Raw genomic sequence first — 22519 nt, forward strand, 5'->3', positions numbered from 1 at the left:
TTGAGGTGTTGGTGTCCAGTTTGATAGTGTCTTGGTAGGTTTTGTTTTTATCTGTTTTTGCTGGACCCTCTGGATTAAATAAGTGGTGTCTGTTCCAGACAAGATCTTAAGCAGATACATTACAGCTCCAGATGGGTCCCTCTAGAAGCGATGGCTTTCAATTAGTGAGAATCCTCGAAGCCACTTCAGATAACCACCTCCAGAAACCCTTCTGTTAACCACCTCCAGAAACCACTTCAGATAACTACCTCCAGAAACCCTTCAGATAACCACCTCCAGAAACCCTTCAGATAACCACCTCCAGAAACCCTTCAGATAACCACCTCCAGAAACCCTTCAGATAACCACCTCCAGAAACCACACACACACACACACTCCCCTCTAGTGACCCAGTAAAAGGACAGCTGTGAATGTGTTCTTCACTGAGCTCAGGAAGCTTCGCTGACTATTCTGACAGGCAAAATGCAGTGTGGGTTTTCCAGTCTCCCGGGAAACACCCTCACACTCGCTACACGCTTGAGTGGTGAGGTCAGCGCAGAGGGCCTGTTACCACGGTGATGACCACCACCCTTGCCAACGCTCGGCATGGAGACACACCTGAATTTTCTGTGCGGTTGCTTTGGTCAGCAGGAACGGTGGCAGTATAGTTTAATCGCTGTAGCATGGGACAAACATCCCGACTGGCAGATGAACACGAGCTATGAGGTGCTGAGGCCGAGGACGTCCTGACTGCTTTAAACTAAAGTTTAAAATCTGAAGTACGAGATTTCTTGTGCTTTGAGAGTTTGAGATCAGCCATTTTCCTCGTGTTTAGTTTTTTAGGGTTTTTTTTTCCCCAGTCTACAGCCACTGCAGGTCCGGCGTGTTCTGTCTGACGTTCTGTCTGTCTGACGAGCTGTCTAAGATCACCACACACTCGATGTCAAGACCTGTCGCGCACTTCTCTGCCCTTTGCAGTTAATGGTGCCGGCCTCGCCATGGCGACATGTGACATCATCGACCTGCATGGCGGGAAACCAGCCAACTTCCTGGACCTGGGGGGAGGGGTAAAGGAGAACCAGGTGTATGCAGCGTTTAAGCTCCTCACAGGTGACCCAAAGGTGAGTGCTCGCCCGCGTCACACACACTCTCCAGGTCGCCTCCGGTGGAGTTTAGCACTTCTCCTCGTCACATGAAGACAGATTCATAACACGGAGAGTAATTAGTCTGAAATGATGCATCTGCAGACATGAAACTTGCATCTGGAGATTAACAGTTTGTTTATAAAGCCTTGATAATTGGTCTTTAACGGGACACCCCCCCCCCCCCCCCCCCCAACACACACGTTTCTGGTGGGGCTGATTAAGAGCTTTTCTGTTTATTGATGCTCTGGTTTAAGTGGCTGTTTTATAGCTGCACGTTTAACTCCCTTCACACACACATTAGCTCTTCATCACCAGATCCATCGAGTCCATCACTCACGCGTTCCTCGTTTCTGGGGTCATAAACAGCCACGCCTCCAAGCTCATCTGCGCGCACACACACACACACACACACACGGCAGCACTGGAATGCCAGCGAGCGGACCTGGCTGAGACACGGCCGGTCGTGCCCGGCCAGCCCCTGTCAAGAACCTCCCACTCATCTGCTGTGTTGTTCTGCTCAGGTGTCTCAGGTATAAATATTGTAGTTTATCATGTGTGAATTCATCATGGTGTAGGATAAAGTAGAAAAAGTCAAGAGGGCTGGTGTGTGTGTGTGTGTGTGTGTGTGTGTGTGTGTGAGATTAGCTAGTCACCTATGGTAATGCAAAGCACTCAGGGATAGGGCAGACTCCTCTGTAGTCACCATTCTCTCTCTCCCTCCCTCCCTCTCTCCCTCTCTAAAAGGAGTCATTTACATTTCACAGGGTCTGTGCACTGCCACCTCTCCTCTGTGCCAGGAATGTAAATCAGGATATGTAATTATTCCTTCTCTAACGGGATGAAATCTGCATTCGCGTCCCTCGCAACTTTGGCTCCCTCTCTCTACCCCCAACTCTTCAGGCCCTCCGCACTCCGGCTCGGTTCCGCACAGACGTCTAATTAACGCTTTACACACCCGCCGCGAGGGGCCGTGCTGGCAGGCTCCGCGTCTGCCCCCCTCTGCTAGCTCAGTGGGCCGCGATCCGTACACCTCCAGCGCCGTGCTTGCCAACCAGACTCCCCTCCCACCCGCTTCAAAGTGGAAATACAACACTGGCCGAGGGATCTTAAAGGGGAGGATAGAGTGGTTGAGACAAAAGGTAAAGAACAGAAGGAGCGTTGGGGGTGAAAGGTCAACCTGCGGGTCCTGGTCTCCGGCGGTGACGGTTTGGAGAGAAGCTTGCATTTATGACACTGAAGTGGCTCAGTCTTGAAGCCTGGATATGGAGTGTGTGTGTGTGTGTGTGTGTGTGTGTGTGTGTGTGTGTGTGTGTGTGTGTGTGTGTCCAACACTGCTTTGATCTCCAGTGCTGCTTTTATGCACTATTCTCATTCTCCACAGCTGAATATCTGGTACAGGGGACTCTGTCTCTCTCTCTCTCTCTCTCTCTCTCTCTCTCTCTCTGCAGGAGTTTTTCAGGCTCAGCAGTATAAATGCATTCAGAACTATTAGTTGGTCCTGGCAACATGGAAATCTTTCCGGTCGAAGTCTGAAGAACAGGCTACAGAAGTTCCGAGCTTGTTGGAAGCTTTAGTTGAGTCAGGAATTCAAGCCGAAAGACACTATTTGCAAGTCACCAACAATAACGTGGAACTCCAAACAAACTGGGGAGTATGTTACGAGTGGAGTGCCCTGAAGCACCTTCAGGATTTTAATTGGTGACCTTGGTTCCTGGAGTTTTTGTAAAAGAACATCATCTATCACATGATTAAAGTCAGATCTCTCTCTCTCTCTCTCTCTCTCTCTCTCTCTCTCTCTCTATATCTCTCTCTCTTTTATATATATATATATATTTAAAAAAATTCTGTTTCTTTCTTCTTCCATAGAATAGAAAACTACATTTTCAAATATGTTCTTGGCTGTTCCTCAACAACCATAATTCTGGTCTTTCTTTACTGCAGTGTGTGTGTGTGTGTGTGTGTGTGTGTGTGTGTGTGTGCGCGCACACGCGCGCGCGAGTGTGTGTGTGTTGGGGGCACGCGCGTGTGTTTGGGGGCGGGGGGGGTGTGAGTGAATGAGTGCAGTGCTCTTTCACCACAGTCATTTAAAAAGTTGAATAAGGGAATGAATAAAACATTTTACATTTTCACTCTGACTGCTAGTACAGTTCCGCTTACACTGTTCCACCTGGGGGAGAATTGTCCTACACCTGTGGACTCACCCGATAGAGAGGGAGAGAGGGAGAGATGGAGAATTTCAGAGGTGGACTTGTGTATTGTGTTAGGAGTGTGTGTATCCAGGCAGAGACAGGCAAGACAGAGACAGGTGAGGGACTTGCCAGCCTGAAGTAGTGCATGTTCTCGCTCTCTCTCTTCCACTTTACCCACACATCATTTGTCTTTAAAAGACCTGAGTACCCCAACATTTGTGGACTAATGGTGGCATTAGTCTGACAGTACTCCAATAATGGAGCTCATTTCTGTCACATCTGGCCGTCTGTCCCACAGAGCGTGCTCAGTGGAAGCCTCAAGCCCCGCCCCTTGCCTGTGATTGACAAGGCAGTGTATTATCACAATAGCAATGGAGGAACTTCTGGGGGTTTGGCTTTCTGCATCCAGCTTTGTATATTTACACACCCTCTCCCTCTCTCTCATCCTCTCTCTCCCTCCCTCCCTCCCTCTCTCTCTTTCTCCCTCCCTCCCTCCCTCCCTCCCTCCCTCTCTCTGAGATACAGAATACTTGGCTTTGAAACATCCACTTGTTTTGATGTGTGAAAAGCCTTTGAGGGGAAGCAAAATATAGTTAAAAAAAAAAATACAAACATGACATAGAGAAAATGTTTTTTTGTTTTTTTTTTCCAGACCACCTGTTAGAGACCCCCGTGTTGGTACCCTGATGGTTTTGTCCGTACGGTGTTTGTTTGGGATGTGACCCCTGGTGTTGAAGCCCCGCCCCTTGCCCCGCCCCTAATGATCTCTCAGGCAGGTGCCTTTCGGACCCCAGGCCCACTTCATACAGCATGGTGGGCTGCGTTACACCTGCGTAAAACTGGCATCAACTCTGGGAGATTTTTCCTGTAGCGCAGTCTCACTGCTAAAGCTCTCATGCAGCAGTGAGGAGACTGAGCATCTGGACTTTTCATGGACGGCGGAGTTTGACTTCTGTCACCGTCTCTCTGTTTTTCTGTCTCTGTCCCTCACGCTTCAGTTCAATTCAAATCAGTGATGCTATATTGACATGACAAATATTCACATTTGTATTGCCAAAGCTATGATGAAGAAATTAACATGGTAAACACAAGATATAAAGGAGAACAACAATACTACAACCGCTAACAATAATAGTAATAACAATAATAATATAACTATTATTATTGCTCCTATTATCAATAATAACAATAACAATAATAATAATAATAATAATAATAATATGAAAGTTCTGGTATCTGATAATTGTGGTATCTGATATCTGACACGGTCACTCACTGTCCCTCAGACTGTGGCAGGAGTGAACATACAGCAGTCTTTCTCAGTATCTCTGTGCCTGTCTCTGTGTCTGTCACTGTCTCTGTGTCTCTGTCTCTCTGCGTCGGTTGGCTATGTATTCCAGTATTATCAATTATGAGACACAGTCGATAATGTGTTGGCAGTGTGAGTAAACAGCGTGTATCTGCCTAACACCCGTAAGGAATCGCTCAAATTCCAGAACGTTTAATGAGAAGTGCAGCGCTGAAAGGTTCTAACGTGGGGGGTGGCGAGGAGTGCCATGTCACGGCGCGTTACAGGAGAAGACAAGCTTCTGGAGGCACGGGAGAGCCCTGAACAAGCTCAGGGTGAGCTCACACACCGCCGTGAGCCGAGCGAGCACTCACTCGCTCCGATAATGAGCAAACAGTCCAGGCTCTCCAAAAAACAGCACGAGATTCTATCGGCTGTGCGGCTCGGCTGGTCAATAACGGACTTGTTTAATGAGATAAACACAGAATGACTATCGCTGGAGTTGCAGGGGAACTTTCTGTTTATGCAGCGTGTGCGTGTGTGTTTTCTTTAGAGGTAATTGAGAGACCTTGTGAGGCGTGCTTTCATTATACAGAAGGCTGCGTTAAGCTTAGGCATTCCGCCACTCCGCTGGTGTGTACACATCACTCCTGACCTGCCGCCAGCGCTGATGTGGTACTGGAGGCGCCATTAAGGTGTCTTTAGAGCTTGCTTTTTTCTCGGTTCGTGCGCGCGCACACACACACACACATGCCTGTGTGTGTACACGCGTGCACACACACACACGCATGCATGCTTTGTCCAGTACCCCTCTGAAGTCTTTAAACATCAGTTTAAGACTTTACGGATGTCACTGCAGTTGGGCTGGAGGTTTAATGGGTTATTTAAGCCTAATACACACTCACGCGTGCACACGCGCGCACGCACATGCATGCACACACACACGCGCACGCATACACTCATCTCTTACAAACTACGGAGAGCCGAAGGCGTTTGCACGTGATTAGTTTGTGTAAATAACACCACCATCACACTCGTGAAACTAGTTCATTTGTTCATTTTCCAACCCGTCCACAAAATGTGCTTTAATGTTCCACGGAGAGCGTGGGGCAGAACAGTGGAAATGTTTTTCCGTGCCCTTCCAGGGGGTTCGGCAGAAAACGGCGTCACCAGCCCGCTGGTTCGGAATTCTCCGCACGATCGAACTGTGCGAAGTGCCTCCCCGCCTGAGATGATCCATCCGATTGATCCGTCCGCCGGGACGCCCCCCTCCCCCACCCCACCCCCACATCGTCTCAGCTGGCATTTGACGCTCTTTGTGAAAAAGAAAGAAATAAACAGACAGACGGATAAAAGGACGTCCTTCCCGTGGCCGTCGGCCGGGGCCGGCCGGACCTAAATGCCATGCGGCGGGTGATCGTTTCCACGGATTCCTCACGCAGCCGGACGGCAATGGAGTGACTGAAAGGTGTGGTGTCTAATGGCAGGTCGATGGCCAGGTGGAGGCACCGCGTGCATTGATGGAGCTTCTCTCCTGGGCGTTCGCATCGCCCGCGTACAGCCGAGGACATCGTCCCCCTTCCTCCCTTCTTCTCTCATTCTAGCATTCATTATTTGTTTTCCCGCCTTTTCTATTCTGTCTATCCTTTGTCCAGACACCCCCCCCCCCAGCTGGATGTCTCTCTCTCTCTTTCTCGTTCTCTCTCTCTCTCTCTCATTCTCAGTCTAAGGACACTGGAGCTCGTGGTCCAGAACCCCCCGGTCCGGTCAGGTTGCGGCCCCTTCGAGTCTGGCCGTGGGATGTTTTCCTCCTACCCAGCCTTGCTTCACTACCCCGGTCCTCTGTGCCTTTAAATATTTAAAGCTCGACAGGTTTGCTGAGTCCAAACTTTAGATTCACTTGGCACTTCCCAGGCGTGCATCCTACGCTCGGTCGGCAGAACCTGAAACCCCTGTGCCTTCCGCCGTCCGCATACGTGAGGAGACAGACACTTGCAAGTTAGTCTTGTGGCCTGTGGGAATCAGAACTCTGTGGTACTGAACCGGCCGCTGATTAAAACAGGGAGGAGGGGCTCATGCTCACGTCATTTTGTAATCTTCGCACTCGTGAGACGATTTATTTTTTTTACACGTGCCTAACTTATGGGGGCTTCCACCGAGTCACCGAGAAGCTCTTCAGATTATGGCCTCTCGTTCCGTAATTTAATTGCGCCGACGTTTTGGTCCGCGCTTCCAACAGGCTCGAGGCGCAGGCCGGCTCCGCTCCGATTCCCGTCTGGGAAAAGAGTATCAAAGCTCGCGGCGTAGTTACGGAGCTTGGCTGTCATGTCCACGCCCACCGGACGCGGGATGACGACGGCGATGATGGTATGATACTCCTCTAATGCCAGTGTCCCGTGTTTAAGATTCTGGCTCCGTGCTCCGTCAAGCAGGGCATGTTTTCCTTCCCAGGGACTAGGGGTCGTCATTTTTAATTACAGAAATACCACGCAGACAGAGAAATAAATCTAATAAAGTGTGACCCCCGCTGTGCTCGACGCGGCTCCAAACACACTCGGCGCAGTCTCGGTGATTCTCTCTGGGTCAGATGCTCCCCTGCGAGCTGATCCAGGACCAGCGCGGGAAAGCAGACGTTTCCGTTTCCAGCTTCCTTCTCTCACGCTCATCTCACTGAGGTGATGTGTAGAGGAGACGGGGGAGTTGTGTGATGGCCTGTGGCGGGCGTGCGCTGTGGGTTGACCTCGTGTTGACCTCGTACTGACCTCATGCTGACCCTGCTCGTGCGAGGCTGCACTCCCGTTCGAACGGGCCTGCGGCCACTGCTCTCCCTCTCTCTCTCTCTCTCTCTCTCTCTCTCTCTCTCTCTCTCTCTACCTCCCTCCCCCCATCCGTATGGTCATTTCCTCCAGTGTGACATGTGCCCACTCGGTGCGTTATGTGCGTTTTCACTCACTGCTCTGGTGCGTCTCCTCCCTAAAACTGTCATTCCACAGTCGTTGACTTCTGAGAGCTTTATATATGTGTGTGTGTGTGTGTGTGTGTGTGTGTGTGTGCGTGGAGGTATGAGATACGAGGTGACTATAGCTCTTCTCTACTTCATGCTCAGTCCCAGGGCCCATAACTGTCCTCCCATCCTGCATTAATGATGGATGCATCACTACAACCTCCGATGGCTGTTAGCCTGGAATACGTAACCATGACTCAACTGGACATGGAATACTAAACCAGAGACCCAGTGTTCATCACAGTGAAGCACCGGCCCTGTGTGTGTGTGTGTGTGTGTGTGTGTGTGTGTGAGAGAGAGAGTGCAGTATGGCATTGTATTGGCAACGCATTAGAAAGCAGAAACAGTCAGAGGGGGTGACTGTGTTGTGCGTGCATTTTGTGTGATTAATTTGTGTGTGTGTGTCTGTGTGTGTGTGTGTGTGTGTGTGATTAATTGTGTGTATGTGAGTGTGTGTGTGTGTGTGTGTGTGGGTGGTCTTTTCTCGATCCCTCTCTGCGTGTCTCTGTCTCTTCCCTCTGAGCGGTGGGATGTGTGCTTGTGTGTGTGTGTGTGTGTGTGTGTGTGTGTGTGTGTGTGTCTCCCCTCTGAGTGGTGGGATTGTGCCATAATTAGGTTGATGAGTTTTGGCACACAGATGAGCAGAGACACATCCATCCCTCTGGGGGCTGGAAAAACCACACATCCCATCTTGTTTGTCCACTTTACCAGGCTGCCAAGACACAGTGGATTAAACCACCAGTAGGATGGCGCTCCTCGGCCTGGCTGGACCACGTACCACGGGGTCCACACACAGCACGTTTACACAACAGGAAGTCTTTATCGCTGTTAATAACCCGAAACATGAAAACAACTCAGTGATGTCATTGACTGTGTGCTGTGAGGGACAATCCTGATGTGTCTCACATGGTTGTTTTTGATGAAGTGAGGTCGTTGTCTGAGCTGAGAGGCGTTTTGGTCACAAACGTGCGTGCCAGTCTTTGATGACGTTGTCACCCTGGTGCTGTAATATGCCACTGCAGCAGTTACAGTATGCAGCGTAGCAATATAATGAAATGTTTTGGCTGTCATGTAGCTTTTGTGTAGCGTGTAAAATTATGTAACACAAAGCCATCATACTGAAGTTAAAATAGCCATAATTATAAGTGTGTATATAAACAGATGAGGAGGTTTGACACATTAAAGGAACTCACTTGCTCTGCATCTTTTCATCTCATAGTCTGTGTGTGTGTGCGCGTGTGCGTGTGTGTGTGTATGTGTGTGTGCAGACACACACACGCGCGCAGGCGCGTGTGCGCGCGTGCGTGTGTGTGTGTGTGTCTGTGCGTGCGTGTCAGCGCACGTGTTTGCCGAGCCATTCCCGGATCCGTACGGAGGTATTCTTGCCGGTGTAATTGGCTTTTCCGAGGTGTGCTTCCCGACGAGGCACTTCTCTGATGGCCAACCCTCTTTACGCCAGTAATGGAAAACCCACCAGGAGCCCACCAAGCCGTTTTCATTAGCCAGCTGCCCATCCGGAACCTTCCGTGCGGAACCTCTCCCGCTGGTCGGCTGACTCGAGGCCCTTCCGCTGAAGAGGAATGTTAAATCCGGATGATGTGATGTCGAGGAGGGGGGAGAGACCCTGAACTTACCACCCCGGACAGGGCGCGAGCATGCCGTGCGGAACCGTAACTGCTGCGTGGTGTTACCCGAGCCAGCCACACCACACGCCAGCGGTCGGCAAAGTTCCGGACCGGCTCTTGGGCACACTGGGAAGCCGGCCACGTTACGACCATACCGGCATGTGTGTGCCTTTCTGTCTGTGCTCCAGCGCGAGAGGTGTTTTGATGATGATCAGTACGGGCCTGACGCGGTCACGGCTCATCAGGGACGCCTGTCCGACAGTCTGTCTGTCTCTGCTGCTGTGGACATGTGGAAGTGAGATGTTGGACCCGCCCTCCTGTGACACTTCTGTCTCTCTCTCCCTCCATCCCTCTCTCTCTCCCTCTTTTCAAGAAACACACATGGACACATGGACCTGTCACTGGCATCAGACCCTGACTTTTGTTATGATGAATACTGCCGTGTGGACAGGCAGAGCTGATCTGAGATCAGCAGTCATCTTCCCATTCACTTAATGCTTGTGGAACCGTATCGGCAGGAAGTGGCATACGTACAACTCTTGGACGGGTGCAGTTTTTCCGGTAACACCCACCATAAACAGGCAGACTCTCGCACTCCCAGCAGGCTGACGTGACCCCAGAGAGTTCTTCTCCGCCGCAAACCTCACAACGGATCTGTCTTGATTTGTGTGTTAAAGCGCGTATTCTCCATGTTTTTCCTGACGGGCCTGGGTTCTGGCCCACAGAGCCGCTGTCAGGTCCTGTCCCGGCCCGGCCCAGGCGCCGGAGACGCCGTCAGAGACACCGTCAGCCTCCTAGACTGATGTTTGACAGAATAATTAGAAAACTGTCTGAGCCTGTAATCAACCGCACTCATCTTTGAGGACGCTTCCATGGACATAGAGAACTGTTCACACCCAGGGGCTGATGGTGTGTGTGTGTGTGTGTGTGTGTCGGGGGGGGGGGGGGGGTGTAGTTGATGGGAAAGGAGTGATGTTTACTGTGGCGAAACGCCACTTTTAAAGGCAGAGAATGAATCAAAACCGTCACTGTGGGTTCTTTTACCCTCCCTCTCTCCCTCTCTCTCTCTCCCTCCCTCTCCCTCCCCCTCCCTCCCTCCCTCCCTCTCTCTCTCTCTCTCTCTCTCTCTCTCTCTCTTATGCTTTCTTCTTATCACAGCCTTTCTAGCGTTCCCTCATCCCATCTATCTTTCACTTTTCTCCTGTGCTCTCTTTTCTAATATCGCTTTTCTTTTGCAACCTCTCTCTTCCTTTCTCTGAGCTCCCTGTCCCCCCCCCCCCCCCCCATCTGTCCCCCGTGTCTGTCCCTCGTCTGTCCCCCGTCTGTCCCCCGTCTGTCCCGTGCTCTATAATGCCTGCTGGACATGCTAATGTGTTCAGTGGGCCACGTTTTCTGATTGGAGGCTCCGCTCTCCTGAGTCGGGCCGTTCGTCCGGGTCCTCCCTACCTGACCCAGGCTGCCAGGCCCAATTAACGCCCTTTGACGGGATCCATGCAAATTTGTGCCGGAGCTCTAGAGTCTGCCGTGGTCTTCCCAAGAGCCGTCTGGTCACGGAAAAGACTGCTGTGATGTGGTGAAATTTCTCTCTCTCCACCCAGTCTTTTTATTTGTTCAAATATGTATATACAGTACGCGTACGTACACGTACTGACGTGCGCACAAGGCCCCCCTGCACAGCGGTCCGGTCCGGTCCAGACCGACATATCCAGTCAGTGTCTGTATCCATGTTCAGAGCTTTTAGAAAATTAAATCTTGATTGCATCCATCTGTTCGGCCTGATTTGTGGTTTTCGGGTAATTTAGCAAGTTTCTCCCCAGACTCCACGGAGCTGGAGAATGAGAGAAGGAGAGTGAGCGAGAGTGAGAGAGTGTGAGAGAGAGTGAGAGAGAGGCGGAACCGCAGAGGAGAGCCTGCAATGTTTGCTATTCTATCAATTTTTAAATTACTCAATTAGATTGAGTGAAACTGCAGCAGGAGACAGTCGGTGCATTTCAATATGTGCAGTGATACAGTGATTCCCACAGATGAATAACAAATTAGCGACCTTAAAAAGCCCTGGTTTTTGGGAGTGGGTGCAGCTCCGTATCCAAGCACTGCTCCATCTATCTGGATTACAGTGCAGGGAGGTTATTTCATCCCTGCCAAATTGCCTCTCGCACCGAACAAGAGCAGAAAAGTGAATTATTTAGCCTGGTCCCTCTTTCCCCGCTGATTTTCCACCATCAGGGGCTTTAAATGACACTGTAAACATGGCGCAGAAAATGCGTTTCAAGTTTTCTGACCTCTGAGGCAGATATAGTCATGGCTTCTGTCTCCGCTGTATAGTCTCTGCCTTCAATTATCCAAATGAACCGCAGTTTATCTCAAGGAGAATTACAGCGTGGGACAAGGTTCAGTCGTGAAAACGCTTCACGAAGGAAAGTTTTGTAGACCACACGACAAGGACCGCGATGGTGAAACAGAGGCTGGAGGATCTGAGGTTCTGGTTCTGGATGGGTTCTGCCCTTGGCCGTGTCCCCTGGCCCGCACTCGTTTAGTTTCTCCACGTTTGCCCACCCCGCTGACGCTGTGCGGTCATTAGCGAGCGGCGTTCCCACAGGTAACGTACGCTGTCCAGAATGCCACAGGAAGAGGCGGATCTGCCTCGCCCATGGGGCCACACCCCTCGGACACCTCCCAGGCTCCCGGGATCAGGAGCAAGTACACTAGAAATCATTTGGATAATTGACCTTCTGCACGAATAAATTAGAATAAATTCATTTTGATAGCCCGGGCGCCGCCGGGAGCAGAGTGTCCAGTGGCGGATGTGTTGCTCGGTGCCATTGTGAATTTGTTTGCTTTAACAAAGCGGGCGTGAGGGGCGGGGCTTCAGACTCCCCTGCCACGACAACCACAACTGCCGGTGCCACGCTGTACCCCACTCACACACTGGTACTGGTGTGCCAGTAACGGCCTTTAAATGGCTGACCATTAGCCAGTTGCCCGTCAGCGTTTAGTTTGGCTTTGTGGTGGTATTTTCCACTTCCTGTTTGACGTCTGCGGTCTGAGAACCGGAGAACATTTGGTTTGACGGTAGATTTTAGAATGGATCGGGTCCATGTCGCTCCCGTGTGTGTGTGTGTGCGTGCGTGCACGTGCGTGCGTGTGTGATTGAGACCCCTGTTTTGCCTGTACGCATGCGGTAAAATATTCCGTGATGTCTCTTCACTCACTTTCCCTCATCCAGATTATTCCTATTTCAGTGTGTCTGCTTCCACCTAATCTAGTGTTTGACAGCTCGGCATGCTGGGACGTGTGTGCGCTTGCATGAAACTTTAGCCTTGACTGACACGTGGTGACTCCAGCTCATCCCTCGTCCTCCCCGCCCCCTGCTACGGCTGTCTGCCCGCCTCCCAGGACCTGGGTGCTGTGCTGACCTTGGACTTCAAAGCCAATTTGGTGCAAAGTGAGGAAGAGTCGTCTGTAATCCCGGAACTGTTATGATTCAACCAAGTCGCGCAGCTCCAGACTTCCTGTCCTTAATCCGGAAGCAACCTCTAAAGGACCAGAAAGAACTTTCCATATGTCGCATCAAACACAGAAACACGGAAACAGAGTCGGAGTGGGTCAACTCTGGGGGAAAGGTGGAGAACGTTTTTAGAAAATCCTCATGTTTGTTTCATTTGTATGTCTGATAATTAATACTAATAAACATCTGCACGTGTGTGTGTGTGTTTGTGTTTGTGTGTGTGTGTGTGTGTGTGTGTGTGTGTGTGTGAGTGTGTGTGTGTGAGTGTGTGTGTGTGAGTGTGTGTGTGTGAGTGTGTGTGTGTGTGTGTGTGTGTGTGTGTGTGTGAGCGTGTGAGCGTGTGCGCGTGTGTGTGTGCGTGTGTGTGTTTGTGCGCGCGCTCTCACTCTTCCCTCCTAAAGCCCATTGTGTGACTCTGTATTGTGACTATCAGAGCCTTGCTGTCGTGATGAGGTTTGATTGACAGCTGGCGTGAGAGGACAGCTGTGCTGGCGTGTGATAGGCTGACGGTCGGCAGCTGTCACACGAGAGCGGGAGGCCTGGAGTCGGGTCTGACCGAGGTGGGCGTCACCGGGACCTCCCACCCCGCACACACCTCACCATGCAGCAAAACTGCAAATCCATGTCGGTCCTGATTGGTTTCTTTTCACTAGAGAGAGAAAGAGGGAGGGAGGGAGGGAGGGATGATGGAAAGATGAAAAGATGAGAGCTCAGGGAGGGCTGAGAGGCAGAGAGCCGTGGGCTGAAGAGAGGTGAGATCTCCTCCCTTCTCCTCCCTTCTCCTCCTCTCCTCCCAAAATCCGCCAGCCCAGGCGCAGGGTAGCGAGGGCCGCGCTGGTGGTCCGTGTCCCGTGTAGCCCCCTCACTGCCTCGGATGGAGAGTCCCAGCCGTGTAGAGGGGGACGGTATCCACGTAAACGAACGAGACCTGGAAAAAGAGCTGACCAGACCAAGCACCGTCATCACACGCTCGGGAGCGACTCCGGAAACACCAGAGCCAAATCACGGCGTTTACGTACAGCAGCGTGGACAGATGGATGGGGGGTGAAGGATGTGCGTGTGTTGTTTCTGTTTTTCACACATCGAAGGGAAACTCCTGCACGTCGTCCATCATGGAGTCGGCGGTTTGGCATGGCGGGGTTTCTGCGGGTTTTGGCGAGAGGATTTCTTGACACGATGCTTCGTCTCTATCACTCGAGGCGCGGGGAAGCGAGGGGAGGCATGGGTAGGCGAGGGGAGGCGCGGGGAGGTGAGAGGAGGCGCTGTCATGCTCCAGCAGTCTGGATAATTATTTCCCTCTTATCCCCTTTGGCCAGGACCAATCTCAGTCCCCAATAACTGAGACAGCCAGTCTCTCTCTCTCTCTCTCTCTCTCTCTCTCTCTCTCTCTCTCTCTCTCTCTCTCTCTCTCTGAGTCCCATGCCAGAGACACTGACATGCCAGTGGTTGGAGATTAGCAGGCCTTAAAATAGCCTGTAGGTTTGATGGAGCTAAAAGGAAGCCGATTCTAAAGCAAAGTAGAGTAGCGTTAGCGGTGCGGGCACAAACATCACCTTCCAGCCACACCCAAAGAATACAGTGTGTGTTTTTACATGTGGCTTAGTCTGGCAATCGGACTTGGGCACATGTTGACTGTGTGTGTGTGTGTGGGAGAGAGAATCTGATGTGCTGTGATCCTTGTGAAGAAATCGCACTCACCTTTTTGCTGTCATGTTAATATTTAATGTTAAGAAAGCACTTCACAGGATGCTCCGCTGCCTAATGAAAGAACCACCCCCCCCCCGCAGCCTATACCACTGTGCGAGACCAGCAAAGGGACGCCAGAGAGCAGCCTGTCCACCATCCACAAAATACGTGGGTGGGTGAGTGAGAGACACAGACATGATGGCAGCATTGTATCATCAGGTTTCCTTCCCTGGCATAGACAGAAAAGCGGAATAGCGGTGTTATTATTTGACGTGTTGATATGAAGGGGATGTTGACTCCTCTGCCACCCCACCCCAAAATCTTTGTTCTCAATGAAACCGTGTACATCCGTCCTGACGCCTCCGTCCTACCTGATCTGCAAAGAATTCTCCGAATTCTAAAAATGCGTTTCCCAAGATTTCATATAATTCAGCTAAACTCAGCAAAATCGTGCGCGCGTACACACACACACACAGTCTCTTAATAAAGGATTTTATGATTTTAATGCCGTACGTGGGTTACGCTTTTTATGACCTCGTTATGCCAAATTCAAGTCATTTGCATCACCGTTTTATATGCAGAAATAATGGCGTCATTATCAGTAGCTGTCCGAGTCTCACGGGGGTTGATTAACCAGGTGTTAATTGACTTAATCGACCAAGTTGGTTGTTAATTGGCCATATGTTGATCGGTGTACTTTTGGACTGTTTTGCATCGCAACGTGGTCAAATCAGTCAGATCAATAGTGCGTATGGCTCTTAATTGCAGTGAGAATTTATCTAAATTGGTTGTACGTCTAAAATGAGTGTAAATTAAGTGTTTATCCTGATTCCTGCTAAATGTAAGCAAACACGTGCACTGCAGCCAATGTTGATGTCCACTGGAGTCAGGACAGAGAAATAAATCAGCTTTGTTTGTCCTCTCGAGGTGTCAGAATCATTTATTTCTTTATTTGGTGCATCATGAAATGAAGTACAGCTCTTTCCTTAAATAATAATAATAATAATAATAAGATGAAAGTATGTAATATCACTCTTAAGGACCCTTTCTGTCTGGGTATAAGGTGATTGTACCGCTCACTGTGACTGGCTGTATTTATGTGGGTGTGTGTGTGTGTGTGTGTGTGTGTGCGCGCGCAATATTTTTAGTGTGAGATTCATAGGTGGAGCGTAACACGGGCGATATTTTTATGAACTGTGTTGACTTGTGTATGAGGACACATAAATCATACTGTGTATCATTAATATACGTAGGTGTCAATAGGAAATGCATGAGTGGAAGAGGTATGGTGGCACTCAGTACACGCTGCGCTGAAAAATGCGCCACGGTTAGGGACTCCCTCTCGGCTGGATCTGCCCTGCCCTCTAGTGGCAGGAGAGCAGAGCGCAGGGCAAAGGAGCCGCGTCGCAGAGGACCCAGCGTGAGCCGTCAGTCCGAAGGCCCACAGCAGATGGCAAATATCGGTGTGGGTGTTCAGTTCGACAGTGGAGGGAATGACATTGCAAAAGAGCGCGTCAAACACCACTTCTTACAGTTACAGATCTGGCTTGTTAGGACTGTTGACAAATGATGGAGGGGTTTTGTTTTTTACTTTTTTTTCATGCAAGTCTAGATGAGCAGAACTGGTAGATTCTAAAGTATGTGTTTAGTGTGGACTGGACCATGCATGCAGATCAAGCCGTATAGGAGCTTTGTGTGTTAGCAGAGTTCAGTTCAGTAGTTGTATTATTAACAGCTCATAGCTGTCAAAGTCAGATTTTGTGTGTGTGTGTGTGTGGGCGCATTTGTGAGCATAGGTTTCTGTTTGCGCGAGCATTTATGTATTCTCATACACAAGTCCTAAAAGCACATGGGTGGGGCACTGAGCAGAGACCTAATTCATGCCTTAATGCTACACACACACACACACACACACACAGGTGAGCGGACACCTGTCTGCATCGTGCATGCTGGTTTCTTTGCACACTTGTCCATATTTCCCTCGGGTACATGTATGTAAAACATCGGATTATTTAAAATATAATCAGTTTGGTGTCTTTTGAGGGATTATTCCATACCTGACTGCAGCGTGACCGGTAGTTCTAACCTTGGCTGCTCTCCGCCCAGGTTCCTCCACATGGGCCGCGTTCTGGCCCGATCTCCTCTGGTCTGCTGCAGGACCTTGGAGGCGCCCTGGGACGACGGCGTTGTTTTTACGCTCTCTGCTCGTTTGAGGAGCTGCGTGCGCGATATTGTTAAATCTGGGTTTTTATTCCGCGCCGTCCCAGACGAGGTCTCTCTGTGGCCTTGTCTGCCTCCGTCCCAGGGCGTATACACAACTCCTGCGATGGCCATGAATTTTGTGATGAACGGCTGAAGTTTCTTTAGTTTGTTTGTTTGTTTGTTTGTTTGTTTGCTTGGTGGACGGCAGTCATCCCAGCCTCTGTTTCTCTCACAGGTGGAGGCCATTCTGGTGAATATATTTGGAGGGATTGTAAACTGTGCCATCATCGCCAACGGCATTACAAAAGCCTGCAGAGAACTGGAGCTCAAGGTGCCCCTGGTTGTCCGGCTGGAAGGTATGTTTGTGTGTGTTTTACTGAAAGCTAAGTGTTGTGTGGTGTAACCACAGCTCGGAGCCCTTTGGAGGTCATTGTATCCACAGTAAAGGATTTATTTATTTAAGCAACTCTGGATTCGTCCGGCTAGCGGACCGAGGCCAGGCAGCTAATGGGTGCGCGCCTTTAAACACCACATTCTCACACAATAACGTTTCCGTCGCCGTGCTCATTAAAAGCAGCCCAGGCTTCTCTGGGGGGGGGGGGGTGTCGAGTTTCGACTCTCCGACAGTCACGTTCCCCGAGACTTCCCCGGCTAGCGCATGAGGTAGCAGTCGTTAGCGACGGTGAGCTGAACCAAGGAGATGGCCTCTCACCTGAGTATGCTAATGTTAGGGGTCAACATGCGCCTAGACCTCCGCTTGCAAGTCATTAGGATAATTGGCCATAAACAGCTGAGTCATGCTAGCCGCTAGCGTGTTAGCTCCAGACAGATCCCGCCCTACCTGAGCAGAGATCACTCGGAGACTCAACCAGGAGCTGCCAAAAAGTGTCACAGCTGCTTCTGCTTTTGAGTTTAACAACAGAAAGTCTCTGCTTACTGCACATTTTAACGTAGGCAGCGACGAGCTGGTTGCGACTCAGCAATGAGCGCGACTCCAGTATTTGTTAGCTAGCTGCCGCAGTTTCACAATGGCTTGTGTAATATGGCGCACCTCACAGTTAGAATAAGTGTTGTAGGAGTCGAGATCTGAGACTGAAGCGTGGCAGATAGCAACCACGCTTGTCCTGTACTACGTCACGGCGCCATGGAGTCGAGCGTGTTACGGTCGTGTCAGCAGAACCTCTGCTCCGCCTCTAATCCCAGCCTGAACCCGTAAGAGTGGTGAAAAGTGATTTGGTTAGAGGAGGATGCTTGGAAATGTGTGAGACTGTGTGTGTCTCTCTCAAGATTGGTCTCTGATCAGCTCTGATGCAGTTAAGGTGGTTCTTGTGTCTCTCAGGCTGCTCTCTGATCAGCTCTGACGCAGTTAAGGTGGTTCTTGTGTCTCTCAGGCTGGTCTCTGATCAGCTCTGACGCAGTTAAGGTGGTTCTTGTGTCTCTCAGGCTGCTCTCTGATCAGCTCTGACGCAGTTAAGGTGGTTCTTGTGTCTCTCAGGCTGCTCTCTGATCAGCTCTGACGCAGTTAAGGTGGTTCTTGTGTCTCTCAGGCTGGTCTCTGATCAGCTCTGACGCAGTTAAGGTGGTTCTTGTGTCTCTCAGGCTGGTCTCTGATCAGCTCTGACGCAGTTAAGGTGGTTCTTGTGTCTCTCAGGCTGGTCTCTGATCAGCTCTGACGCAGTTAAGGTGGTTCTTGTGTCTCTCAGGCTGGTCTCTGATCAGCTCTGACGCAGTTAAGGTGGTTCTTGTGTCTCTCAGGCTGGTCTCTGATCAGCTCTGACGCAGTTAAGGTGGTTCTTGTGTCTCTCAGGCTGCTCTCTGATCAGCTCTGACGCAGTTAAGGTGGTTCTTGTGTCTCTCAGGCTGGTCTCTGATCAGCTCTGACGCAGTTAAGGTGGTTCTTGTGTCTCTCAGGCTGCTCTCTGATCAGCTCTGACGCAGTTAAGGTGGTTCTTGTGTCTCTCAGGCTGGTCTCTGATCAGCTCTGACACAGGGCTGTAAGGTAGTTCCCCTGTCTGTAGCGGCATTAGTTGTCCATCAATTCCCACTTGTAATGTCATGAAGCCTGATGACTACAAAGTTTTGGCAGGTGTGAAACTCAGGAATGTTCGTTTGTGTGTGTTTCCGTCTGTCTGCCTGTCCACATCTGTCCTTGTGTCTATCCTTGCTCGGGTATATATCCGTGTGTGTGTGTGTGTGTGTATGTGTGTGTGTGTGTGTGTTCTGTTCACACTTTCTCTTCTCGGCCCATGAGTTTTTCCTCACACTTCTTGTTCGTAGTAGTACAGTCCTGTCTCAAGCACAAGTTTTAAACCTTCCAGAAAGTAGATCCTTCGAGAAATGATGCTAGCAGGCCTTTAGTAAACCTACTGAGCGGTATCCTTCCGCCACTGCACACCTCTTCCTGTACTGCTGAGTTTTCACGTTCCCGCTCTTTTGATGGCGGACCTTCCTGGCGTTCACACAGACTGCAGTCCCAGCATTTCTCAGCCCTGCGCTTCGTGGACACAGCTGGCGTCAGTCCGGCTAATTACCGTGTCCACCGTGACCTGAACGTGACAGTAGGGTGGGAGGTGGACACTCCAGTGTCCTCTACGTGTCCTGGGCCGTGTCCTGCTGCGTGCCGTCCACACCATATCCCACGTTACACGGCGCATATTGCGCACTGTTGCGTACATAGTCCCTAATACTGTGTAAGTAAGTGTGTGTAAGTGCACCAGTACTGGTTTATGGTGGGGTCGTTTCCCAGCCTTTGCTGTGTGTAAGTGGGGCCCTTCACACAGTGTTAATGTGGAACTAAAGTAGATCTCTAGGACCACCTAGTGGTGACAGGAGAGCATGACAGTGTGCAAAAAATTGTGTCCACAGTTCGAGCCAGCATGTGTGTGAGAGAGAGACTTTTTTTTCAAAAAAAAAAAAAAAAAAGGTCAAGATTTTTGGATCTGCTTGGTCTTTTTGGGTTTTCGACTCCCACGGTGAGGCAAAACATGGAATACACACACAAGCAAACACACACCAACACAAACATACACACACAAGCACACAAGCGTGTGCACACAAACACTTGTTTATACCTAGTGAAGACATAAGGTCACATATGTATTTTATGTAGGTGTAAATATCTCTGAGGTAAATGTCTGTGTAGTTCTAACCTTTACCTCACTAACCAAAAATAAATGTTTTTGCTTTTTTAAATTGAAAGCATAACATCGTAGTTTTTTTGTTTGTTTGTTTTTAAAGCTTGATATTGGCAGTATATATGATACACCTGACTTTCTATACACTCATGGCATTATTGTTTTGAGCATGCACAAAAACCAACAAGACATGGAGAGGGAGAGAGAGAGAGAGAGAGGGAGAGAGAGATGGCCAGCAGTAATGAAGCCCCAGTGCAGATGAGCTGGGGTTGTTTGCTTTCCCAGTGGTGTCCAGCCGCAGCTGCACCACTCTGCTCTCCGGAGCTGCACCGGCGGGGACGGGTGGAGGAACTCCGCCCCTGCACGGCCTCTCGCCGCGCTCCTCCACTAATGAAATTATACAATTGATTGTTTAGTGTTGGACGTGAGAGGACGCCGCGCTGGAGTCGCAGTAGTTCAGTGTCCTGGTAATTGGATTCCCCAGTGAAGGTGGTATTGATTAGAGACACCTCTGTCCTGAGAGAGGAGATACCATTACCATTACACTGCTGGGGAGAGAGAACTCGCACACATGCGCACGCACACACGCACATGCGTACACGCATATACGCACACACCCATGCATGCACACACGAGCACACACGCACGCACATACATGTGCACGTACACACATACACGCACACACCCACCCATGCACAAGCGTGCGCACACACACACACACACACACAAACACTCCATCCGGCTCAAATACACAGGCACACTCTTATACACTTCTCTCCCCCATAACAGAAGCCTTACCTGTGAAATCTCCATCTGCTCACATCACCACACACACACACACACACACACACACACAGCAGAACTCACACTGTCTCATGTCCTACACAATCGTCACACACCCCTCAGAGATTCCTCCTCTCCATCTCTCTTTTGTCTTCCTTTTCTTTTCGACCCCATATCGCTCTATCAATCTCTCTCTCTCTCTCTCTCTCTCTCTCTCCCCCTCCCCGCTCCCTCCTCTCTCTTCCCTCCCCCTCCCTCTCTTTCATCTCTCTCTCACTTTCATCTCTCTCTCACTCCCCCTCTCTCAAGAGATTTTTTTTTTCCCTTCACTAGCTTTCTCGTTTTGGCTCCCTGCCGCAGTCTCGTGTCAGAGCGTCCAGTGTCGTAAGAGATTTTGTCAGGCTATAAAAACCGTGTAGCCCACTGAGGGCAGAGGTGCTGTCCTGGAAGACTGCCTGATGAGAATGCTACTGAGCGTGCTCACTAGGGTCCTTGGCAGCTGGGCTCGATATGCACTGCAACCAATGGAACGAGACCTCTGACTTTCAGCCAATGAAACAGAACCTCTGAGGTTCAGCCAATGAGATGAGCGACCCCTTTGCTTTTCTAGCCAATCGCATGGCACCGGGGCATTTTCAGCACCACTGCCTTTCTAGGTCGGAGAGGACAGAGTTCAGTCCTTTCATGCTCTAAAATTCAGGCCCCGCTGCTTTCAATGTTTAGAGAGAACACGGAGGCTACTGTTTTAAGTTAGCAGAGAAACGTGTGAGCGGGGTATTATAGGTGGACACAGAATGAAGGTAAGGTGAATTAAGGAGTGTGTGTGTGTGTGTGTTTGTGTGGCTGTTGGGGGAATAACAGGTTTTTATGTGTTGACATAATGGTAGTCATATAACCAGAGTGTATACTATATATATATGTGTGTGTGTGTTTAGGGACAAACGTGAAGGAGGCTAAGAGGATCCTGGCTGAGAGTGGATTGTCCATCACCGCCGCCAACGACCTCGATGATGCCGCCCAGAAAGCAGTTGCCGCCATCACCAAGAAATAACGCCCACAGCACAGACGCAAACGAGAAATAACGCCCACAGCACAGACGCAAACGAGAAATAACGCCCACAGCACAGACGCAGTCTTCCTCAGACCTCTTCATCATTCAAACCCCTGCAGACACACACACTTGCTCAGACACGTGACGAGATCGTGTTTATCTGTCCTCTCTCTTCACAGTCCGTTCGGTCATTCATCCCTGCCCTCCTATCAATCTCATAAAGCTCTAGGCTCCACCCACTGGACTGTAGACAGACGGTCCGAAAGTCTCGATCTTAAAAAGCCAGGTCTGTACTTCTGTTTTTAACTTAAGACTTTAAAACTGAAATCTTGTCTGTGAGAAAACAGACCATGTTGACTAATTGAGTCTGTACCTGATCCTACACCACCCTGAATTAGTCTGTACCTGATCCTACACCACCCTGAATTAGTCTGTACTTGATCCTGCACCACCCTGAATTAGTCTGTACTTGATCCTGCACCACCCTGAATTAGTCTGTACCTGATCCTACACCACCCTGAATTAGTCTGTACCTGATCCTACACCCTCCTAGACCGTTAGCTCAACCATTCCTGCATTCCTTTACTATTAAAGGAATAAATAATCTACCTTTACTATTTATAATCATCTGATGATTCTTTTCTATTGAATCGTGTTCTTATTGGGTGTTGGAGAGGCGCTCAATTTCTTGATTTAATTTTCCGCTGCAAAAGTCCATGCGGCGCTCACCAAGATGGGAATCAGCACTTTTAGTACACAATGAGAAACATTTATTAGTTTTAATCGCACAGAATACCTTCAGCTGAGACAGGAGAAAAACCTCTGATGCTTATCACGGCGAAGTGGGCTGCCAACCTGTTAGTGACTGACGAAGCCCCTTTCAGACCTGAAGGAAAGATGGGGAACAAAAATACAGGCAGCACAA

The 22519-nt window shown here is 50.0% G+C and overlaps 1 protein-coding gene across 2 annotated transcripts in view; it reads left to right on the forward strand.

The window, feature by feature from the left end:
• Window positions 1-21797, forward strand: part of suclg2 (succinate-CoA ligase GDP-forming subunit beta) — a 73324-nt gene extending 51527 nt beyond the window's left edge. Inside the window, exons 9-11 of one of the 2 annotated variants that reach the window (XM_035520438.1) lie at window positions 958-1100; window positions 16862-16982; window positions 21479-21797. In XM_035520438.1, coding sequence (XP_035376331.1) covers window positions 958-1100; window positions 16862-16982; window positions 21479-21594 — 380 coding nt within the window. In that variant the 3' untranslated portion in view covers window positions 21595-21797. Of the gene's footprint in view, window positions 1-957; window positions 1101-2572; window positions 2872-16861; window positions 16983-21478 lie in introns of those variants that run through there. The other variant, XM_035520439.1, reaches the window with a different exon arrangement.
• Window positions 21798-22519: the final 722 nt, after the last annotated feature.

The sequence above is a fragment of the Electrophorus electricus genome, chromosome 20, assembly GCF_013358815.1.
Source record: "Electrophorus electricus isolate fEleEle1 chromosome 20, fEleEle1.pri, whole genome shotgun sequence".
NCBI classification, from domain to species: Eukaryota; Metazoa; Chordata; class Actinopteri; order Gymnotiformes; family Gymnotidae; genus Electrophorus; species Electrophorus electricus.